At 40.2% G+C, this 24,554-nt stretch overlaps 1 protein-coding gene across 3 annotated transcripts in view; it reads left to right on the forward strand.

Annotated features, from left to right (window-relative positions):
* Window positions 1–24,554, forward strand: part of PDZRN4 (PDZ domain containing ring finger 4) — a 251,951-nt gene that overhangs the window by 155,511 nt on the left and 71,886 nt on the right. Inside the window, exon 2 of one of the 3 annotated variants that reach the window (XM_064507903.1) lies at window positions 16,379–16,419. The exons of the other annotated variants lie outside the window; for them this stretch is intronic. Coding sequence (XP_064363973.1) covers window positions 16,379–16,419 — 41 coding nt within the window. The remainder of the gene's footprint in view (window positions 1–16,378; window positions 16,420–24,554) is intronic. 3 annotated transcript variants of the gene reach the window in all.

Consider the following 24,554-nt stretch of genomic DNA (forward strand, 5'->3'; position numbering starts at 1 on the left):
TGAGTCATTATTAAAGCATTTAAAACCTTGATGAAGGCGTTTTAAGTTCTTAATACAGGAGGTCTTTCCCATTTATCTCCAAGTGACCTCTTTGTCCCCTAGATTTACGTATTTCCTTGAATTAAAAATGTCATTTGGTCACGTGCAGTAGGAGAATGTCTTTGAAAGTCTGACCTGTGGAAACATGATGAATAGTGACAGGGGAAGGATTTTGCCCAGTGAGAATACCAAATCATGTAGCACTGTAGTTTTACTTACTAAATATTGTCCAGGCTCTATTGTTGAACCCTGTGCTGCCAGTGTCACTTTGTCAGGATGTTTTCTGTCCTGTGACTAGTAGCTTCAAATGTACTCATCCATCTTCTTGTCCCATTACATTCTGTGTGACTGATGTTCTGCACCCATTAAAATTGATGGGAAAGAACAAAGAGAAGAAAAATGTGCCCTTCAACTGATTATGCCTTTGAAAGAGCAAATGAGACTCTACTGATATCTGAAGTAAATGGAACAGTTATTTCTGTGTACTAGCAATATTACATTTTATTGATCCTTATTGGAACTAGATCTCTTACTTTGTTCTTTTGATGTTATTGAGAGCAGTAAGTTTATGTCAGTACTCTTCGCTATAATTTTGTGACGGTAAGTGTACATACAGATTCTTTTCGATGTATCAGCTGCCTCTGGTAGTCTTGACTATGAGATATTGTTAGCATGCCTGAATACTCCCCTGAGGAAGGATGGAGGTGTGTGTGACAAGATCAGGCCTTTCCTCTCAGAAGGACCCCGCAAGGCATAGCTCAGCTACTCCTCCTGTGCCCTGGGGGAGCGCTTGGGAGGGATATCACAGTGCTCTGCTCCGTGCTGGTGCTTGCTTGCCTTATACTAAGAGGTAATTAATGGCAGACTAGAAATAGCAGAGCCTTTGTAATAGTGGCTTTATCTTTATTTCATGGATATACAGATGGCTTCCCAAAGTGCAAGTCCAGTGCTTTGGAGTTAGATGAGGGCCATTAGCCAGATGAATGGAAAGGTTAGATATCATATTTATAGACAACTGGGGACAAAACACTGTGGAAATACAGAAGTGAAGGCTCCTGAGTGACTGATACATCTCATTATTTACAGCTTACATGGCAGCCCTCTCAATACGGCAGCCAACCATTCTTTCCCATTTGTGCATGGCAATGAGGCTACAGTTTTTTTTCAAATGTGGGCTTTGACCATGATCATACTTGTAAGTTCAGGAAATGCAATAATGTGCTGCATGAGGCTCCCTAGCATTCTCCTGGAGACTTCAGCAAGTGCTGAAGGCAGCTGCTCCCTTCCTTAGTGCTACTCATGTGCATCAGCGTTTATTTCCATGTACAGATCAAATATGTTCAGGATTTGCAGAACTGTGTGGCAGGAATTCGGGCGTCTTTGCATTTGACTTGAAATGAATGCTTTATCTTGGCAGTTCAGGTTGAGCTGATGCTCTATCTGAAGTTCCCAAAGTGTGTTTGGCTTGGGGGCTGGGCAATGTCTGCAGAGAGCTCTGAGCCTTGAAAGGTTATTTCCTACACCATTATCTATAATTATTTGAGATTGCTGATAGACATCAAGGCCTATTGCTTTGTCCAACATTTTTCTGAGGCTGCAGATGGTAGTATTGTGAAGTGGATAATATTTTCGTGTTGACAGTGGGTTCACTTGGGTTATTTATCCATACTTAAAGACAATTGTTCACATCTACAGTTCATGGAGAAGAGCTTTACTAAGATTAAAATAGACAAATAAGACTCTTTCAAAACAGTGATTTAGTAATTTCCCTATGAGCTCTCCTGCTCTCTTTAGTTGCTTACTTGACCTCCAGCTGAGAGTGGATTCATTATTATAAAGGAATGTTCTTACAGATAATTAACCTTTGAAATGAGTGGAAGTTAGGCAAAAATACTATACATCTTTTTTCAGGTCCTATTTATGCAGGACAGCTCTGGACTACTCAAATGCATTGTCACCCATAACATTAAAGGCACTTGAACAAGTTACCCCAGAATAAACAGGGCAGGAGCATAAGGTGCAGGGGTTTGCCCATTTGCACTCTGTGGTAAAATTAAGTGGTAAAAAGGGACCGCTAGCAGGAGAATGTACCCCCTCTCCCTTAATGAACTGTAAGATAGGGGTATGCAACAGGTAGCTGATACTTTGAAACTTGCAACCCAGTAATAGTAATTCTTTCACATGCACATGTCCTCACTGGGATATGAAAAGGTGGGAAATGGGGTAGAACTTGCAGTTTGCCCATCTGGATTGCAATGACGTTTTTGTCTGAGTTTTGTCTTTATAACACACCTTTCACAGCCCCCATTCTTGTTTCTGGCCACCAAATGCGGTGTCAGCTCAAGAAACAGAAAACAATGTCAAAGATGAGAGAAGAGAACAAAGTAGGAGGCCAAAAAGAAGTATTTCCATTTTATTATCTTAAATACTGAATCAGGTTCATATTCTGGTCAATTGCATTGACTTTCCCAATAGCAAATGTAATTTATTTTACTTATGGGTATTTTGCAGCAGGAAACTTTAAGAAACTAAGTGCTAATATAGAAAACTTTTCTAGGTTTTTTTTTCATTTTATTGAAAACTGATTTGTGAAATACATGGCTGAGTAGATTCAGTATTAAAAATCTTTCAGGACCTATGCTTATGGTGCTTGAATTCCTTTTATTTTCAATTATTTTTCAGTTTTTCCCTAAATGTATATGGCTAAATCTCATTTTCCCCCATTGTCCCAAGTGTGAACACCGAGCAAGAATGAAGATAGGAGTTGGTGCTGCAGTTATTTTGCAGTGTTTGAATAGATGCAGTGCATGGTGACGCATTATACCACCGTTGCTTTGGAAGTCGGCTAACCACCCCTTCTTTGATAGGCATGGGGCTGAGTCATGGTTCCCACAGAGGTCAAATTTCCACAGAAACTGGGAGATGCCCTGGAAGTGGTCAGGTTGCCCAGTAGTCACTAGGTTTGAAGGCAACTGAATTCACAGCCCTAGATCTTGCTGCTTTGAGGCAAGGACCAACCAGCTCCTGGCCACTGCTCAACTTGGACCTTGATATCATCGTTCCCTTCTTTGTCTCCTTCTTCCCCCACAAACACTCTTCAAGCACTGCTGAAGATGACTGAATTAACCTTGTCCTTGAAGTGAGGCGGAAGATCAGGTGCTGGAGTGTGAGATTTGGTCCCAATGAATAAATTCTGTTGCCAAAGAAAAACACTTTTTAGCACTGTGGAGAAAGGTCATCATTCAAATAACAGTGCTGTTAATTTCAAGTGTGTCTTGTGAAGGGAGAGGTCTCAGCCTCTCACTTCCCATGTCTCAGGAGATTTTGGTTAGAAGCCTTGGGTTACAGATTTATTGGAAAAGCTATTTTTTCCGTGTTTTTGATTTGAAAGACACTGAAAAATGCTTGCTTTTTATTTTAGTGAGGAAGACCAGAATGCAAGAAAAAGGATGAGGAATCAGGTTTCCTTTTACTGTGCAAGAACACTGTAGAATGTTTATTCCTGCCTCTTCTAATTTGATTCACTGACTACCCTATCAATCTTGGTTGGTAAAACAAAATTATGAAGTATCATAGGTGTTGCTGCTTGTACCTCAGCAAGAACTAAAAAATACTAAAGAATGAAGGATTTGAGCTATTTTTGAAGGTGTATTTGCAAATTCATCTGTAGAGAAATGGTTCAGGTGTACAAGGTGCTATGAGAAGGGTCCTGAGGTCACTTCCATCCAAAGGTATTTCACAGTTTCTTTTTTTTTTTTTTTTTTTCCTTTAGTGGGTGATTTTATATGCATAATTTAGAATTGCAAATCCTAACAAGAATTAAATTCTGATTAAGTGACTGGTTTTCTCACCACTCCACAACACACATGTACTCATTTGAATAACGTTAAATCGCACTGGCATTATTGATATGTACAGCAACACAAAGTAAAACTTTTTGTCTTCAGTTACAATATTTGTCAAAATTGTTCTAGTGGTAGACTGTTTTTTCTAATGAATATTACATCTGTTTACATTACTGTTAGATAAGTGAACACAATGTTGCACCAAGGAACTGAACCTTGCCTTGCCCTATTGAACGATTTTTGTGCAGGTAGTCTAGAAGAAAAAGGAGCATCACTCTAGTCTCTGTAGGGCGGGCTGTGCCACTGGTTGCAATAACAACACTTTGCTCTCTGTTTTTCTCATGGGACTTCAGGATGATCTATAAGCAAGCTAATCTGGTGGCCATATTTGTAGAATAGGGATGTAGGGTTCATCCCATTTCGGGTAGGTAAGTGTAGACAGAGTGAGGTTAAAGATACATGAGCAATGCTTGAGTGAGTCACTGACGCAAAGAAATACAGAATTGATGAGCCTTTCCTGTTATTCAGAAAAAAAAAAGACATTGTTTATCCCTCCTTATCTTTAGAAGCAGCAAATTTCTTAACTGAGGCAGATAAAATCATTGTCTTTTGCTTTATATGATATTTCTCATATGCTTAGATCAATTTAACAGAGTATAACCAGGCCAGGTATTAATAGTTATCTGACCTGGAGTTTATGTCAAATTTGTTGATTCCACAGTTCTGAATTTGCCCGTTTGGAGAAGTAAAGGGTCTCTCAGTAATCCAGAGGAGGACTGGTTCGTAGTATGAACTGTTATTCTTCAGAGTTTTCTGAAATTGGGATATAAGAAAATTTTAAAGTACTAAGTGAATATAAATATGATGGCCTTCCTCTGTGTGGCGATGCCAATACCTGCCTTCCTTGGAGTTTCAGGTGCTGTAGGGTCTTTCCATTTGTAATTCCAGGCATCTGTAAAAGCGTGCTTACAGAAAACAATATGCATAGCTACAATTTTCAGTAATGTAGGAAGGACACTCTAAGTATGGTGGAAATTCATATTTGAAGTAGGAAAAAATTATATTGATTGGCATTATATGGGTACACTTGGAAAATACAGATAGAATTCATCTTAGGAGAGTATTTTTCTAGCAGACTGCTGAAAAATAAAACATACTGAACATACCGTTTCCTGTTCTTAGGAACAGGCCTGTAGTTTTTAATCTATTTAGCAGTCACAGAGTACCTGTAACAAACACGAAGATCTTTGTTAAGTGCATTATGGGCTGTGTAAATAAATTAGAAAGAAAATAATATATTAGGGATAATCCACTGACTAAAATTGCAAGGTGGCATTTTTCTTAGGATCTCTGTGAAAGTAAATTCATGGCAAATGTTTCAAACCTCTCTTTGAAAAGAGCATTAAGTTATATTTCATTCACAATCAAACAGCTTCTGGAAAATAGTATGTGATGCAGATAAATAAAGTTGTCAGAATCAGATAATGCTAAAAATTCATAAATATGTTTACACTTGTGAGTGGCAAATGTTACAGCTTTCAGAACTGAGAGTATATTCAGGAATATTGTCCATATGCCTCTATTGGCTGGCAAAGTAATGCAGCTTGCATTACTCTAAATGAACATTCAGAGATTGGAAACTTGCCGTTGTTTGAGAGTTTAGACCTTAATTACACCTGTCTACAGAGTATAAACTTCTGATTATCCTTAACAAACATTTTAGCTCTAAGAAACATTTTCTTGAATTATGAATACTTAGTTAAACAGCTGCAATGGCTTGGATAGTATTTAAGTAACATGGTTAGATTTTCTTAATTTTGCAAACTGTTAATAAAAACAAAGCTTAGAGTTGTGGCTGTTTATCCAAAAGTATAAATCATTTTGTGGAGCAGGAAACATCAGTTTAATGTTACTTCTTATGCTTTGCTTTATGTAATTGATTGATACTGGGGGACTGAGAAAGCAAAGTCCTTCATCACCTATATTCAGGAATGTGGGGGGAATACTCATTAAATTAACATTAGCCTAAGAAAAATGAAACTTCTGAGCCAATTACAGTTTACAGGTTAGACTGAAACAAAAAAAAAAGACCTTTGTTACAGAATATGTGACTTGAGCAGGCAGTTCCATATAAAATGGAGAAGTTGCAAATGTCCTACACTTGAGTGATGGTGTGCATGTGATCTTAGTTCTGCTTCATTAGCCCCTAGTGAATGAGTGGTAAATTTTTCCTATTTATACATCTTCTGTCAGGGGATCATAAACATAGCCTGACTAGTGCATGTTTTCACTGTAGCAGTTTCATTTATATATTTTTTCAGCTTTGATGAATAGTTTATATCCCACTTGAATAAATTTCTCTTCTTTTCAAATATTCAGATAGGTATTAGCAGTGGTTAATTATGCACTCAGTACCTTTTGTAATAGAACTATCTGTCATAATGGCAAGCTTTTATGTTGTATTTGAGGGATTCAGTCTTCCCAGTAAAATATTGCTTTTTCAGTATGCATAGGAACAATCAATTTTATTTTCTGCTGATTTGATAATTTTCTACTAAAATTTAATCTTCTGTACTATGGAGTTTGTGGCCAATTGAAAGATTTTGCCTCTGTTAGTAGAATATGTAATGCTTGATCTTTTTAGTTGCCATTTTCCTAAGCATGTCTTTAAATTTTTCCACACTGTGATACATTTATACCTCCTTTTAAAGGTATGAAATGTGCAGCCGGGTTATATTTTCAATGTCATTCATGAATTCACCTTACCAGGGATATAAAGAACACTTGCTTTTCCCAGATGTTTCACCAGAGGTGACTTTTTGTGTAGCGTATACCACTCATCAAACCACTGGAGACATTGTAGACATGATGCATTGATTGTATATGAAAGTTTTATTTTCTTTTCCCTCTAGGATCAATATTGTGTAGGGTGAGGAGTAGTTTGTTCCACTCGGTCTTTTTTTTTACAGATTCAAATTATATTGTTGGGCTTGGCTGTAGTAAGTTCCATGTGGTTCTTTATAACTGTATCGTTGTTTTTCTTGCTTTGAAAATGGTGTCCAGCATTTTCAAATGCACCACCAAGAGTTAGGTATTTGTCGCAATTGAATTTCAAGCAATTTCAGCAATTTTCTTAGAGTTCTGTAAGTCTTAATTTCTTTCTGTCTTAAACCCTGTAAAACAGAGACAAGTAGGCCTAAACAGAAAGACGTATCTTTGAGATAATGTGAGCAAGCTTTCCGAAAATGCTGCACTAGTCCTACCGCACCACAGCCACCGGTAGGGATGACAGCAGGTGACACGTCCCGTTCTTGGCAGCTGACCGAAGGTGCCAGCAGGCATTTGGCACTTTCTCTGCTAATGGCCTATCAGTCCTAGATGAGGTGCGTGAAAATTGTCTGGGCCTTGGATGACCTTATACTGAGTGGCTCATTTTGCATGGTTGGAGTAAGCCAAGGGAGGGAGAGGAAAGAAATTTTGGAAATGGTAGTTACTAAAAATGTGTTGCAAAGCCAACACGGGCATTACGTAACAGCTATCTTCTTTTATTGCTATTGTAAACACCCTGATTCTCTGCTAACTTAGGACTGCTGTCTAGGAGGAAGGGAATGATCAAATACGATAAGATACTAAGTGGTATCAAACGTTAACAGTAACGTTATCGAAGAGCAGCTTTTGGGAACTGGTTACTGATTCCTTGTTATTGATTATTGAACCTCGTGAAGAATTAGAGAAGCAAAGAGTCAAGTCTGAATGTTACCTCTGACATAGCACGGTTCTTCACCACCGTCACCATGTCAGTCCCATGGCTTGCTCTTCAGTCCGGCCCCTCTCACGGGGTGAGAAGAGCAGCGAGTTCGAGGAAGGAAGTGGTGGAGCCAGCTCTGCTCTTCTCTTCGGTCAATTGGAAATTCTCATATTCAAGGAGAAATTTCTGTCAGCTATTCCCATTTTAAGACTTCTTTTTAATGGTGCATAACAAACTCCGCAGTCAAGCTCATTACTTCTGTGTGCTTTTATTTCCAAAATCTTCACTAAAATATAGAAAATTCACAGATACTCTTAATGGCAGTAAAGAGAAAAACAACAATATTTTAATAATTATAATTAATCATTGATGAACACTCTTTCTCCATTAGTGCAAAAAACCTAAAGGTTAGATGTGGAGAGAGAACATGAAAACTGGAAAGAATGGATTATCAGAAACATGGGAGTATCCAACTGTCTGGAGAACGGTAACTTTGGTTTACTCAAATGTCTTTGGGTATATTATGGCAAGAAAGGATGATAAGAACTTTCTCATGGTATTAAATTTCTGCTAGTTATTTTTTGTCACACAGATGGATACCTAGTGCTCTGTTCCTCTTTTGGCCTTTGACTGCTGCAGTTTTCTGTTTACTTGTTTTCTGTTTTCAAAAAAGCTTTACAGGAACCTTGTCACTGAGTTCATAAAGTAGCTATAGATACAGTGCATGAGGTATGTAATACTACTGCAGCAGATTTTAAGATGATTTCTGTAACTAGCATCTAAGCATCTATCAGTCTAATATATAGAATAATCTTGACTCGAGACAGAGAAGCACAGGAAACTAAGGCATGAAAGAAAAGGTTTGCCCCAGCTCACACAGGGTGCCAGGAGCCTGAAATCAGGGTCCCCACGCTATTCCACCCTTCTTTCAAAAATAAAGAATAGCAACTCTGCTAAAGGTAAGCAGAAAATACAATCAAAGTAGTTTACAAATCATGACTCATGATGTTAAAGCAGTTCCAGAGACAGGGAAGGTGTCTCTTGCATATGTTTTCAGGGAAGGGTAGGTATGTATGTGTAAAAATAATTATGCTTGGATCAGCATATTTGCAGGTTAACAATCAACTGCTGATTATCTGCTGATTCTTGCAAAACAGAAAAATCTGCCCTTATACAAACATTAATTATGGAATATCTGACAGAATCATTCCAAACTGGTTTAATTATACACACTTTTTATACCCTATGTAATCGCATTCTACACTGAAGAGAGAGCCAGACCAGTTCTCTTAGTAAAGCTTTTTTTATATCTTTACATCTACTTCAGAGGTTCATCTGGCTGGATTGTCCAGGATGCATCACTGTTGCAGTAGACAATTTTTGGAGAAACCCCCCAAACTATTAATTACCATATTGAGATAGAACCTCGTGTATTGTATCAAGTGGATTACATCTATTACATCCAATAAGATTGGTGTGTGGCTGTAACTGATGGGACCTCAACTATCCTGGTTTTATTAAGACCATTTTTACACCTAGATTACAAGTTAACAGTCCCATTATCTCTCACCAAAATCCCTTGGCAGTTAGTACTGCCAGCAGCGGTAGAAATTACAGAGGGATTAATCTCTGGCTCCAGCCCCCAGAAGCTTTTCTCTGGAGGTGCAGAATGATATGTTGAACTGCGTTAAGCAGTGAAAGATTTAATGAAAAAAAAGCCCCGAGTGCCTGCCTGCATCAGAGTCGGCGTCTGTCCCTTTCGAACTCGTCAATGCCGTTTTCCGCCTTGCAGGCCTGCTGGGCTGCTGCGAGGTGCACCACGGCTCTGCCTGTTTTGTTGCAGTGGCTGTTTTTAAAAGCACGTTGCTGCAGAAGGCTGGCCAGAGCAGTGCATTTCAGAGGAAAATGAGGAGATGGGGTAGAGGAGGAAGGAGTTACGGATCTCTCAAGAGTCCTTTTCATTTCAAATAATTCTTCCAGATGTGGGAGAGGGTCCTGCACTGCGAGCAGAGCAGCGACAGACAGATGGCGTAGCTGAGGACAAAGAGCCATCCTGGGCACAGAGGGGTTGCGAAGAGGAGAGGGGATGCGGTGCCTTAGCAGGTCATTCCTGCTGCGCCCTGCTCTGCCTGATAAGGGTGTGTTTTACAGTGGGTGATGCTGCTGTTGACACACCTCCGCGCTCCCGCGGAGGCACCGGGGTTTGGGAGAGGAATGATAAGGAGCACAATGAATAACTAACAAAGCTCCTTTGATGAATGCAGTCATCTGCATTACGCTACCAAATAGCTTTGCTCCTGGTGGCTGAGTGTCATAGCCAGCCACAAATATTATTAGTACCATTTCAATGGCATCTAAGGGTAACGGCAGATTTTATGGAGGGGGGCGGTTGTTTAGGAAGTTTCAAATTTTGCAACAGAAAAGGAAGCTTAGTGAATAGTGAGCTGAGCATCCCTCGCTTTTGTTTGGTTTAGGGAAGTCATGGCAGGATTGCTAAAACAGGCTTCTTTGATTTCTGGGGAATATAGACAAGTAAAGAAAAATATGGGACAGAACTGACGTCACAGTGTATATAATGCTTCCTTGTTTATATTTTGTGACTTATTTAACTTTTTTCATACAAATGTCGAAGAAAACGTGTGATAATCTGTGATAGCTTCTCTGTATAGGTAACGTCTGTAGCTGCAGCACCTACGAGTCAGCAGAGTACTCTGACATTCTTGAGGATGCAGTACAAAATGTTGGTACCAATCAGAGAAGATTTTTCCTTTTTTTTTTTTGACTTTCACTCACAATGTTTTTCAGTGAAATACAGGCAGATGCATTTTGTGCTATGTTGCGTTCTTCATACTTCATTCCCCAGGAAAAAAAAAATCCATTACTTTTAATGACAGATAGAGATTACACAGGTAAAACATATTTCAATCTTCTGCTTAGCACAAGCAAGGAATATAAAAACCCATGACCCAGAGACAACTGCAGGCTTCAGCTTCAACTCAAGTTATGATCTACCGCCGGATCCCTGACCTGTATCATCCATTTTTGCAATGCAAAACAGCACAGGATACACAGGCCTGGTATGATATATCTGAATGATAGTTGCAGAATTTGCATCCATGTACAATGCGTGGTCTTGATCCTCAATTAGACACAAAAGCAAAGAACATCCTTGATGTCATTAGTAATCCTTGCCTTCCTGAATGTCCTTTTTCCTTCCTAGCATGCATTTGTTTCCTTGGTCAGTTTTCCTCAATCATTAAACAGCCTGAATGCGTGGGTATGGCTCTTCTTATGTGTCTGTGGTTCCATAGATATTTATATTCTCTCTACTTCTACTAGCCGATAGTAGCTAGTGGAAATAGAGCGACTATATGTGCTACAAGTCAGGAGGAGGACAGGTGGTAAATATTAGTAAAGCACGTGTATAATTCTTGGAAGAGGGCTTTAATCTCTTGTTCTGTTTTGAGTATTTCCTTGCTGGAATATTTCTGATAAATTAAAAAGATAGTCAAATGAAGTTGAGAGACGGGAACTACATTGAAGAAAGATAAGAAAAATTAAGAGCCCCAGGCCTCAGAAGTTTTGGGTTGTCTTCATTCCTAAGAGACTCAGCATTTATGCCCCAAAATCTGTAAAATGGGAGCATGTGTTGGTACAGCCTAGTGAAATAGCAAAGATTTGGGTTAGCGAGGGCCTTGTCCATTTGTGGGCAACCTATAGTAATGAACAATCCTTCCCTGATTTGGGGATCAACATAATCTTAGCCTTTCCTGCCACCGTTTTTGTTGTTATATGACCGTGTTTTGTTATTGTTGCCATAGAAGTTAGCTAATAATTTTTTCCACTTCTCTTGCAGTTGTAAAGTAAAGATGCAGAAGAGCAAGTTCTGTTCTTTACCTCCATGAGCTCCATGAGCATGTAAATTATGTTTCGGATGTTCAGTTACTGCGTGTATGATCTGATCCAAATCCAAGCTAAGTCAGTTTCTAAATTTGGCAGGTTTTTGATCAGCCCATAGGAATGCTTAAGGGAAGTTATTTCCACAGAATGTCAGCTTCAAGTAAAGGAGATCAGAAGCCTTTGTGAAAAAGAGAATATGCTTTGGGTTAGTGGTTTGTAACACCGTTATACCTTCAGATTTTTGCAGGTGCCTCTTCCGTATACTTTCATTCCAGTGAGTCTCCTGGTCCAAACTGTAAGCATAGTACAGAAATAATAAAAAAGCAGTGAGAAAATTCTGAGCTATCTTAATATTATAAGAAGATTCTGGATTTGACATAGCTCAGCAAAGAGTTCATTCATGTCATCATTCATGTGGGCTGTGCCATGTCCTATGCTTTGTGCTTCTAGAAGCCTGTAGTGTGTTTAGATTTATCTCCAGTAAAATAAATACAGTCAGGCATAATTTCTAAAAGTGTGTTCAAAGGTAGAAAGCTTGTCCTCAAAGAAGAAAGTATTTTTTTTAAATCATTAATGGCTAGATATGATCAAATCATATATCCAATGAGACTTAGCCTACTGGTAAACTGACTGGGGTAGGAAATCCATTTGTACAAGAGTTTAGTGCAGTGGGGCTGTGATCTCTAGCAGGGCCTCCTGCTGTCACCAAAATGTGAGTAATAACTATAGCAATATAACAAAGCTGTGAGATGATACCTGAACAGCACATCACTCCTTCCCTTTCCAGTAACTTACTTGTTGGTTTCACTGGGACTCTCCTAGAGCTTAAAATGCTAAAAGCATATAGGCAGTTTTTCATTTGGGGAGTTTTGTTGAGCAATAAATGGTTTACGACATTTTTCTGAATAAAACATCAGTCTTACTGTTTTCCAGAGTCCTCCACTATTGGAGGCTAATCCATTTTCACTACCTTTAATTTTCGTTCTCATCTCTGTGTGAATGGCCTTTTGCAGTTTAGTCTATTGCCAGTGTCAACCCAAAATTGAGGCATACTCGTTTATTAATAGATGTATGAATACACTGCACTGCCAACAGAGCTTAATCTCTCACGTTGATTCCTAGAGTCGTCTTTCAGAAGCGTACAGAAAGTGAAAATGTGCCACCTGAAATATTTTAACCTGACTGAAAAATCTGTTTTCTCCTTATCCTTGCAGCTTCCTGGTTAACATTGTATACGCTGCTGAGGTGAATGTGAAAGCACAAAGCGTTGTCCAAATGGCCACCCGCCACTGCTTTCTTATTGATAGGCTTCAAAAGCAAGTGCTGTGTGATTGACAGATGCAAAGCAGCCCATGCTCTGGTTTAAATTTGGCTTTGTCGAAATAGTAAAGTACTCTCAAAGAAATCATTTCTACTAAGGATATGCAGCACTGCTAAGTGTGTAAAGCTTCATAATTTATGTGAGGGGAAAAAGAGGGGAGAGGAAAAGAGAGAATAAATGTGCAAGTAACTGAGAATTATATGGCTGAATTCACACCTAAGGGCTGGCATGAAAACGAAGCTCGAGAGGTTTGTTATGCTCAGAGCCTAGAAAGACATGTTTTGAAGTATATTAGTAGCATCTCTTCGCTATGTCTCCGGTGGGTGAGACAATAAACAATGAGCTTAGCTTGCAACCAGATAGGTTTGGGTTACAGTCCAAAAAAAGCACCTTACAAGAGTAAGAATGGGGAAGCAGTAGGATGGATGGCTTGGAGTTCCTAGTAGGTGTTACTAGTTAGGTGTAACTAGTAGGTTTTTAGAACAGATTAAATAGACTCCTCTCAGGAATATCACAGGTAAATCCTTGAGACAAGGAGTGGATTAGATGATCATTTGAAGACTATCTTGAGCTATTTTTCTCTGATTTTACTTTGTATATATGTAGTGTGCTCATGTGTATGTGTGAGGAAAAAGAAGAACATAGCTTCATTTATATTATTATGCCCTTTCAGACTGAGTAGTAGATTCTTTCACTAGGCTAAAACCTGAGGACTGTTACTTCTGTCTTACCAAACTGTTCATGGCTTGGAGCTAGTGACAGGCAGAGGGTGAGTGTGAGCCCCATCCAGCCCCATGGCATCCCTCTGCTCCTCGCACCACCCTGGAAGGACCCCTAGAAGGACCCCTGTCATTTCCCGTAAGGCTGCAATCGGGCACAGCCGTGAGCTCATCTAATAGGACCTTCTGCTTTGTGTTGGGTGCAGTGATGCAGTGTGCTTCAGCAGACCCACGGATACCCACCCTGGGGCGGGCCAGAACAGATACCTTAGCGTCTGCATGACCGTGCTGAAGAAGAGCCCATTGTTTTCCTGTTTGAAACGCAGCCTAGGGCGATTGGCCCTAGGTTTCCTGTTTCAGGATGACCCTGCTCATGGAGCTGTGAACAGCATGTTGTCAGAGAGCCAGTTTGTCAGAAGAGAGGTATCTCAGTTAATCGTTTTAGTCATGTTAGTTCATTGGTCATCTGCATTACCTTAGGGATAGAATCCGTTGAAAGGTCGCACATTTAAGCAAGACTCTTTTCCCTAGTGGTGAGCTGTAGCTTTGAACACTCTACAGCTGAAAAATGCTATTTTTATTTAGCAGCTGACTGAGGCTTCTCTTGCAACTGTTTTAAACAAATGGATCTTCTTTTTGCAAAATACTTTATTTATGGTAGTTTTGTCCTCACCTGCTGGGGATAGTCCATTCCCTTTCACGAGTGAGTATGTTAATGCTGCTGTTCAAAGGGAAGACAGTAGTCTAATTGCTTGTCTTACTAGTCCACTGGAAATAGTGGAAGACTGTAGCATTGAATTGCTATTTAGCTGCCATAGTCCTGGGTGTACATAGAGCATAGCATAGTGGAGTTAAATCATTTATAACTCCTTAACAACATATATTTAATCAGTTTTCTAGTGCTTCAGACCTTGCAATCAATACAAGCCTTTTACTTCCTTGCCCTTAATTAGTGTATGTTTGTCTAGATCGCCTGATCTGTAAGCTGTAAATAGTACATGGTAGTGAATTCTTTACATCATTAAATGGGACAGTTGTGGATTTTTGTTGGGGCACTCTCTTAAGCAGAAACAAAATGAGTCTCACTGCTTGACATGAATGCAGGTACATTTTTTGCTAAACCAGTGAGTGATTTGCTAATACTAAAACTTGGAGAGTGTTAGTATTAGCAAGGGAGAAACGTCTTATAGCAAGGTTCACGGGTATTATTGTAGTTTTTGTTTCTTCGTGTTTGTAATTCAAAACCTACTGTATGGCACAGTCATCTGTTAACACAGAATGCTCTGCAGAGGTGTAGAGTTTCTTAAGGTAGCACCCCCATTTGCGTCAGAAATGATCTCAACTGATTTCTAAGATCTGGTTGCTTATTTGGGCTAAACAAAAGCGTTTGATAAAACCACACGTGAGCAGACGTGTCTTTAACTGAGATCTAATTATACAATTTCAGTCAAATCTGAAACAGATGCCCTTCTGCTTACCTATTGTTGAAGCCATTTGGTGTCAGTGTAATATTAGCATTACGCCGACACCAGACAGGAAGGCCCTTTATATTCCCCACTGAATCAGAAGCCCTGGGTGCTAATTTAATAACTTCACAGTCCTGGGAACCAAAGACGAGTTTGCTGCACACACACTGGTGCACCTCTCCCCACGAGGTGAGCTCACTGCCATGGGGAAGAAGGTGCATTTGTTTTAGGCAGTGGTATATGAGAAGGGAATTGACCAGCAGGAGCACCTTAATGGCTTCAAACTACCTGTTAATGATCGAGGAGCTGGTGCCTGCCTGGCAGCCTCAGTCTCCAATTAAGCATCTGCTGGAGCTGGAAGCAGGGCTCTTAATTGGAAAGAAACAGATTCAAAGCAGGTTGCATCTTCTGCCAGGACAGATTTATCAGCTAAGCCATGCCTTAATCCATTGTATTTCCTTTCCCACCCCCACCTTTCTTTCCTCTCCGCTTTACCGTGTGCTTCCCCACCAGTGCAGGAAAAGCCCTTGAGCACTGACAGGTACAGAGGATGCTCAGCTCAGTGGCGGAGTGTTTGGTCTCCCATAACCTTTTCCTGACCTGAGGCCTTGTGATGGAGTCTGTCCTAATTGCTAACATTTTTGTCCCAGACCCTCTGCAGCATGCATAGGCCCATTAAGATATATTGTCAGTACACATTCAAGAGATCTGTTTGCAGCTATCTTTTACATAGAACTGATTGTTTAATTGCAGATTAAAGATTAATGCACGTATAATGATTCCATGAGGACACTTCAGACAAAAGCATCCTGCAGCAGGCAGCCTGCATCCATTTTTCAATTTGGCCATAAATTTGGCTGGGAATTAAATAATAAGTAGCCGTGATTGCAACACTGGTCTCTGAAGGCACTCACGGGAATGAAAATAAATGAACAGGCTCTCACACAAAGCATGTTTCATTATGGTCATTAGTGGACAGATCCTCAGCAGGGACTGAAGGTGAAATTGTCTACAAGAAATGTTGGCACATGTCTCATGAAATTGGAATAGTAAGGAAGTGAGTATAAAAATGTTCAGGTCGCAGAGTCTAAAGATGACAAACTTATTTTCTCTGTGCTCTGAGTATAAACTGCAAGAGGTGCAGACATGCAAAGATCTCTGGAATGTGTTCCAGCATACCTATATCTTATGTTTTACAGAGAATGAGCATATATGGAAAATGTTTACAATGCTGTGAATTCATAACGTGTGTATTATTTACATACCAGGAGTTACTGCAATTCATTACTCTGGTGATTTTGATGAATTACTAAGTTTTTGCCTTCTGTTCTGTTTTTCAGGTAAGGGTCCTTTTATTTTCCTTAAAATGCCCAGCTGGTTGGTAAGTTGTTTATTTCTCTTCAGTTCTCTTCACTTGTGTGACATGTTGTAAACAGGAATCAGAGAATCAGAGAATATTTAGTTTAGAAGGCACCTCAGGGCCATCGGCAGGGCCAGCTTTGTGTGGGTTGTTCAGGGACTTGTCCAAGAACGGAGATTGCACAACCTCCCCGAGGAACCTCCTCCAGTGTTTGAACACCCTCGTGGTAAAGACTTTTTCCTAATGTCTTACTGGAATTTTCTATGTTTCAACTTGTGTCATTGCCTTTTGTCCTGTTGCTGAGCACCGCTGAGGAGAGTCTGACTCTGTCTTCTCTGTACCTTCCTGTCAGGGGGTCGAAGATATTGGGAAGGTCCCTCTTAGCCTTCTCACAATGTTTTGGCTTATGTTCTAAGATGGGACTGCATTACCGTGTTTTGGATGTAGGACAAGGGTGTTCTGTGGTTGGTATACAGCTGGAAGCTGTGTCTGGTCTAACTGCACTCAGCGCTCCCAGCCATGGCGTGCTTATGAAGCGGCGGAGCAAGGATCCACAAGGCAGCCCCATGCCTGGCCTCACAGTCTGTCTTAAGACTGTTAAGTGACCCTAACTGTTAACTCGGTTTCTCTTTCAGCAGCTCACACTAGCAGTGTCCACTGGAAGTTTGGCTAGACTTTAAATCTGCTGGGTTTTCATGTTATCCCCTGAGGACAGGAAAAGGAGAGCACAGTGTTGGCACTGTTTCCTCTCACTGTGGCCTGGAAGTTAGCTGGAGGTACAGTTTACGTGCCCTGATATCACGTTCAGCAAACCTGCCCCTTTGTAAGAACCTGCTTTTGCCTGCACTGATACAGTTCATTCATTCCATGGAAATCAGGAGACTTACTGTGGTGTAAGAGCCATATAAAATGAAGGCAACTGAAGTTACAGATGATTCTAGCTCTGTTTGGTTAAGACAGCTTTTGGAGGACTTCTCTTAAGTCTTGTAGAGCTTTCAGAAACCTTAGCAGCAGCTGCTGATTTTCAGTGGTAAAACCTCCTATTTCTTCTGTGCTAATAGAATTTTTTGTATAATTGATGTTATTCTGAGACTTGCTAGGAATCCTGTAGTTGTAAGTGTTCTTGCTCTGAGAAAATAATATATTATGGTGAAATATTTCCTTTATTTTCAAGTAACTAAAGGAATCATTGCTGAAATGTGTTTCATTCAGTGTTCAGTGATGATGGGGAGGTTGGGCCAGACTTGCAGTGTAGTGTAATTAGAATAAAGATGGTGACATCTTGAAAGATGCTCAGTGTCTTGCTTTTTGTTTGTTTTCCATTAGTTGAAGAATTGGGAGCAATTCATTAAAAATAAGGTCCAGTTTGCTTTAGTGTTTAGCAGCTTTTTTGCCTTTTGTTGCATCCTTCAGCTTGCACTCATTTCTGTAACCTGTTAAAGGGGCACTAATTATAGTCTCAAAACCAGTGATATGATTTAGCATTTGTGGTAAGTTATTGAATGAAGAGAAGACAAATAATATGCTGATTAAGCAAATGTTATGGTCTTCTTGTGAATCTGTGTTCATTCGGGTGGTTTATTTTATCCATTTGTTTTTTGTTTATATGCTGAGATGCAAACTGTTTGTGGAAGTTGTCTCTGAGTGGCAGGCACCTGCATTTTGCTGCATTCCCTGAGAACAGCATTAAAAAAGCAAGGTAGTTGTGGACCACCCTCTATTATCTTACCATCTGTAGCATCAAGAGAGAAGCTACCTAGCTTGCTTCACTCTTCATTCCTCGTCTAACACATTTTGCGGTTTTTGGTGAGAGGGGTCTACTTGCCTAGCCCTTGCATGCCTGGCCAGCCTTGTGCCTTATTGAGAACTCAGACTCCACCTGCTCTCCACAGACTGGTCTGCTTTTGTCTGCACGATGCTCAGCTGTACAAATCCTTTCCTTTCAGGTGCCAAAAGGGCCACTGAGCTTAAGTTACATCTACTTAACCAGTCCATGCAGATCAGCTTGGATACAGAGGTGATGATCATGACTAGGATGAGGCAAGACAAGTTAGTACTACTAAGTGTTTTGTAAAACCCTTCAAAGATGAGGCAAAGAAAACTTTGACAGCAGCTATGTTGTCTGCCTCAGTGCTAGAGAAGGCTGCTGTTATGGTTTTACTTGTTCTGGTGAAGGCATGTCTTCATGTCTTCCTGTCTTCTTGTATTTTGATATTCCTACCACTCTTGGCCTGGTGTTTTCTTGACATTGACAGTCCCAGCATTGACATCTCCAGCTCTGACACCAATGATTCTGGCTCTTGCACCTGCTCTAGTAGAACAAATAGTGAAACATGTGCACTTGCCTGTTTCATTGCTGGGACTACAACATATGTTTTTTTTCTGAGTTTAAAAATGTTTGAAATTCCTGCAGGAAGGATGTTGTTTCTCTAAAGACAAAGCCCTGAACCATCTGGGAAAACTGAGAAATTAGAGCAATGTCTGTGGTGGAGCTGTGTGGGGACTACACACCTGATGAGAACTGTAGAAGCATCCATAACAAATGCATGCAACACTAAAGAATCCATCTCTAAAGTGGGATTCACACTGACATCATAGGTAATGTAGAACAAGAAGCAGGATAAATATATTCTATTGAAGGGACTACTGTGTGAATGAAAAATATGAAGCACACTGAGCCTGGGTTATGCTCTAGAGAAAATAAAATAAACAAACAGTAAAATGCAAATGGAAATACTATGATGAGTTTCTAAGCAATCAACACTGTTTGCTAAAGAAATAAGAGATCTGTGACTCCTGCTAGATTTGGTTAATGCTGGTGTTCACAAACTGAAACCTGATCTGATTTGGGAGGGAATATGAATTAATAGCCCCTGTGAGTTCATGTCAAAGTTTATATTTCAGGAACTTACCAACCGGAATCCCTACGTCCCAGTCAACTGGGTTAGAGACTTGCCTTTATAATTTGGGGAAATTGGAAAGGCAATTACCTGTTCTGGGAAATTAGCCTTTTTCTTCAATGTCCTACATTTTCCCTTTTCCAGATACAGATGACAGCTCTGATGAAACCTTGAGTGACCATTTAGGTCTACTCCAAATTCAGTGGTGTATTTGTTGATTAAAATTTAGCTTACTCTTTAGCATAGCAAAGTAAAACAGTGGCAAAGAAAACTCTCCTCCTAATGCACGGAAAAGTAAAGCCCTGTGGCATGAGGTATACAAACGAATATGGCCTGGATCCAGCAAGCTATTTAGATTCTTGATTCCTTTTGAAACTCCTCAGTTTTCATTTGTTTAGATAAGGAATTAGGAGCCTTTGGATCTGAACCCAAGTGTTTTCCTAATGAGGAAAGAATAAAGAGTCTGCCTGCTAAATAATTCACAGTGAAATGTAGGAAGTCTCTGTGAAATCAGCAGCAGATTAATGTCTAAATATAGCTTAACAGAGCTATAGTTTGCAGTCTCAGGTGCTCTGTGTTGTCCCTTACTTAGTCAGTAAAATTTCTTTCTTTTTATTATTCACTTGTTTTTCCTGAATTAAGGAACTGTAATACATATTACTAGATGACTTCACTGCATTTTTCGAGAAGAATGTGTTTATCAGAGATGGTGGAGAAAAGAGGCAAATTGTTATGAGCTTTACTTTTTTTTTTATCATCAGCTTCCTCAGAGATAAAAGTATTTTGGAGGATAACCTTATTAGCAGTGTCAGTTTTGTCAGCCGAGATAATACATGAGGAGATGCTCTTTTCACTTCAAGCAACCACAGACTCTTCAAATATGCTGCCCTTTTGGTTTTAGAAGGTAGCCTTACTATAAATGAGTTAGTGCCACCCTTCCAGTAGTGAATTCAGAAAAAGAAAGAGAGAAGGAGAAGATTATTCACCCTAGGCATGCTTTATTTGTCTACGTGATTTATTGTAAGGATTTAACGATTCATAGTTGTTAGTGATCTGTTTGTAATTGATCAATAATTCAAGTAGTGTAAGGGACAGACTGTTCCAGTAAGTGTCCATGCTGTTTACAACAATCACCTTGTATAGATGTGCAAATACAACTCTGATAAGCACTATTTACATGGAAGTGCTAGTACTTCATGCTACAGAGATGCTGCAGTTAGTGATAACTCTAGTGATGCATACACAGGGCTAATTTTTAGCTCTTTGAACAGGCAGAGCAAGACATCTGTCTTGTTTCATACAGAACACAAAAGCCACTAAGCTAGTTTCAGAAATGCTGGTACTCTTTTTCTTCCTGTTTCTTCGAGAAGCTCAGTTTGAACATATATGATGAGGCTTCTGTTATTAGTAGCATATTTCTTTTGTACTGAGCCAATAGTGAGGTTTTATAGAGAGCGCCATCAATCACGGTCCAGCATAGCTTTGAGATAATCCACTTAGGATGGATTAGTAAAGAAAGATTAAGGATGTGTTAAAATAGTTTATCTTATATTAATAGCACACCTGAAAGATGTGTGGTCATTCCAAGGTGCTGCTATAGGCTATCTGTATGAAACGAATGAACTCTGCATAGTGCATTGCTTACGATTGAACATCTGTAGATATGGACATCATGGAGGGAGTTCCTTGGGTAAGTGATAGCATGTTAGTAGGGGAGAAGGAAACTGAGTTACAGTCAGGACGCAAAGGTGCATAAGAGGAAATATTAAAAAACAAGGAGTGAAAATAAACAACTGCTTGAAATTAGTATGTGGAAGGGGAAATCTCTGTTAAGAGAACTGAGGAGAGAAACTGTATTTTGGTAGCAGGAGGTATAACTTTAGCAGTCCTGTTCTGAGTAGGCTGTGGTAGGCCAACGACGTGTTCACTTTTGACTGTTGATCACATCTTTCCGGTGGGCTGTTTTCTCGACAGCAACTTTCACAGTCTGTATGAACCAAAGAAAAATCTTGCTTTTTGGTTGGTGGCAATAAGAATACGCTGATGAGTGAAGAACCACGGAGCAGTGGGTAAGGGTAGCTAAAAGATTAGCTGTTCTGGCAGACCTTGTCAAGATAGCAACATGTAAACATTTAAATGAAGTGGTTTCACTTTGTAGAAAGTGCCTTTAGCTGTGTTTTTCTCCCAGATACATGTTTCCCTTACTACTCTAAATCAATTGCTCTAGCTAGACACAGGAGCAGAACGTGGCTCCAGTCTGGAACCAGTGTTGCTGCGAGGGGGCGGAGAGCAGGGCCGCTCTATCGTGTCAGTGACAAATGCTTGTATCGTGGCCATGCAATGTGCCATTCTTTGCACTTTGCCCCACGGAAAGGACTCTGCCACTGGCTCCATTGCTACAGCCTGTGGCATGGCCACCTCGTGTCCTGCAGGCTGGGGGCTCCTGGCCTTGCTCTGGCGGCAGCATTTCACTGTTGGCCTCCGTTTTCCTGCAGGGGCTGTGCCCCTGCTCGGCCTCATCGTGTGCAGGGAAGAAAGCTGCCTGTTTCCATGGAAAACAGTGGTGAGCATGGGTGTCTGCTCGTGCCGCTGCCAGGACGGTCCAGCCAGACCACAGCCCTCTGCCCATCACACTCCGTCGTCACAAGCTCCTATGTGCTCCTCCTGACCTGGGACCTCTCAGTCTATGAACTTCCCCTTATGGTGTATGTGATCTTGGAGAGAGAACAAGAAAGTGGGTTACTCCTTTGATGAATGTTTTTGTGAGACTTCTGGCAATTTTTAATTCATCATGTGCTTGTGTGTAATCAAAACAGAAATTGCTCAGACGCTGAAAGATTGGTACCTGATGAAATTGTGACAGGAAATACTTCCAGCTCTGATCTGGTGTTTAAAACGTGTGAGGGAGAGAAATCTGTTCTTGTGGGGTCTTTTATTCACTCTGCCTTCAAAAGCTAGAACAATCTGTCTCTGTGCTTATTTAATTAATGTGATGTCAACAGTGATAATGTGTTAAATAATATAGAATGAGTTGTAAACAAAGCAGGTTCTGTATCTTCCAAATATACTGCAACCAAAAATTAATTGGCCAACCTCAGGGGAAATTGCAGTGCTGAACCTTTTTCTCAGGCTTTGTTTCCTTTTTTATGAACACAGAATTAGTTTCAGTTTTGAACCTTCCTGAAATATTACCGGTTTTGCTGTCTCCCTTTGAGAAATAGCTCTCTCTCCAAAACAAAACCAAACTAAACCAAAAAACCCTGTGGCTGTTAGAGGCATAAGGCCAGATTCTGCGCTCAGTGTAAATCCAAATTGAGACTGGAAGCTGTCCTGTATGAACTGTGACAGTATTCAAATTAAGTCATTAAAACACTGGAATATGATCTTAATTAGCAAATGGCTGTATCCAGTTAGTAAAATGTAAGCAAAAGTAAGAATGCTTGAATGAAAACTTTTGGTGGCTTGTTAGTGACACTATTTGTATTTTATTATACTCTTGCCGGATTTTTTTATTGTATAATGTATCTTTTCTCTCCATTGGGGCTGATGCCCATTTACCCACCGGATGAAATACTAGCTCAATGCGCTCAGTAGCCAAGCTCCCAAGAAATTAATGAGGCTTGAATGGGATTCATCTGCCATAATTTAGGCATGTGACTTGACTTGGGAAAAATACAGTAAGAAATAGGCACCATCAGCGGGCAGCTGATCTCTTCCTTAACAGAGGTAAAATGGATGAGATGTCTTGGCTCTGAAGGTGCCCCCTTCCCTCTTTGACTTCAGTGGAAGCCTGCAGACCCCAGGTGTGTAACTTCCAATGGCTAAAAGGTGGGTGAGATGAATGCTACCTCATGTTTACATGGTAGTATTTCTAAGCCAGATCCTGAAATCATAAAATCTTTCCAAAGATCCTCAGAAGAGCAGAGCTCAGAAAGGCCTTGCTGATGGGTAGCTACAACTGCAGGATGGCCTGGGAGCCCTGAAGCCCTCCTTCCCCAGGCAACACAGGCCACCCGCGCACAGGGACAGTCCCCCGGCTGCCCAGCCTCCCCAGTGTGACCAGCACAAGGGCCTGGGCAAGCCACCATCCTTTTCGTGCTTCTCCTCTTACTTGGCAGGAGCCCTGCCATTGCCTTGGCTATGATTGCTGAGACCTGGCCTCTTTTTTAAGTGTTCATCTGCATTTCTGCCTGCATGTGCGCATTTGTCCTGTGTTCACTCTACAGTGTTTTGGTTTTACTCCTCTGAAGCAAGCACAGAGGAGGAAGAAAGGAGAATGGGAAAGGTTTCTATTGTATTTTTCATTAATCCGTCTGTTTTATCCATACTGAATGTCACTGGAGGAAAAATGATCTTGCCTCTTAGAACTCCTAAAGTCTTCAGAGGAAGACAGAAGACATCCATTATTTTTAATTGTTTTCCTTTTATTTTGAATGGACAGTGGCTTCTACAGTAGAAAAGCAGGCAATCCTTAAGAATAGTCTGAAAGGGTGAACCAGACCTCAAAGAAAGGAAATATGAAATCCCTCTAGTTTTCTTTAGACTCCTACGGTGCCTCAGGCCTGTAAAAGAGTGCAGAACCCCTACTACCTCACCTTCTTAGGTAGCAGTGGAGGCAACAAAAAGCAATTTTTTTTTCTTTTGAGGGTTTAGGTACAACACATAGAACTGATGTATGACATGCTGTTCCTTTGTAAAAGTACTGAGAATATTAAAATACTCCTGTTATCACTGCTTAGCCTTAAGCTTTCTTTAATGATCCTACCACATTTTGTAAGAACTGGAACTAAATTGACTATGTGACTTAAGAAGGTAGCTACACAGTGACAATTAATGGTCCTTGTCAAAATCCTGTACAATCAGTGTTCATAAATTATGACATCTAGCCACTAGTCCTTTTAATCTCCACTAAAGGTTTTTGGGTTCCTTATTAAAGCATCAGTCTGTGGCTCTGATGTATCCCCTCAAAAGAAAAAAATAAACAACTAATCAACTAGACAGTGTTCTTTGTGGCTTAATTCAAAGGCTGCTGTTGTACATATACTGCATTTATATGCTAATATCAGTTCATCAGACATCTAGATGTGTATTCTTTTCATCTATATTTTGTGTCCTCGTTATTATGTCAGTCTGCTGTTGAACTTTCCCCCATTCTCCATTCAGAGAAAGTGGCTAATACAGTCAGTTACGCAGATGAAAGAGTTATGGAGTAGGAGTTGGATCCTGCTGTTCTTGTTTTACTCACCAATAAAAAGT

The sequence above is a fragment of the Dromaius novaehollandiae genome, chromosome 1 (assembly GCF_036370855.1).
Source record: "Dromaius novaehollandiae isolate bDroNov1 chromosome 1, bDroNov1.hap1, whole genome shotgun sequence".
NCBI lineage: Eukaryota > Metazoa > Chordata > Aves > Casuariiformes > Dromaiidae > Dromaius > Dromaius novaehollandiae.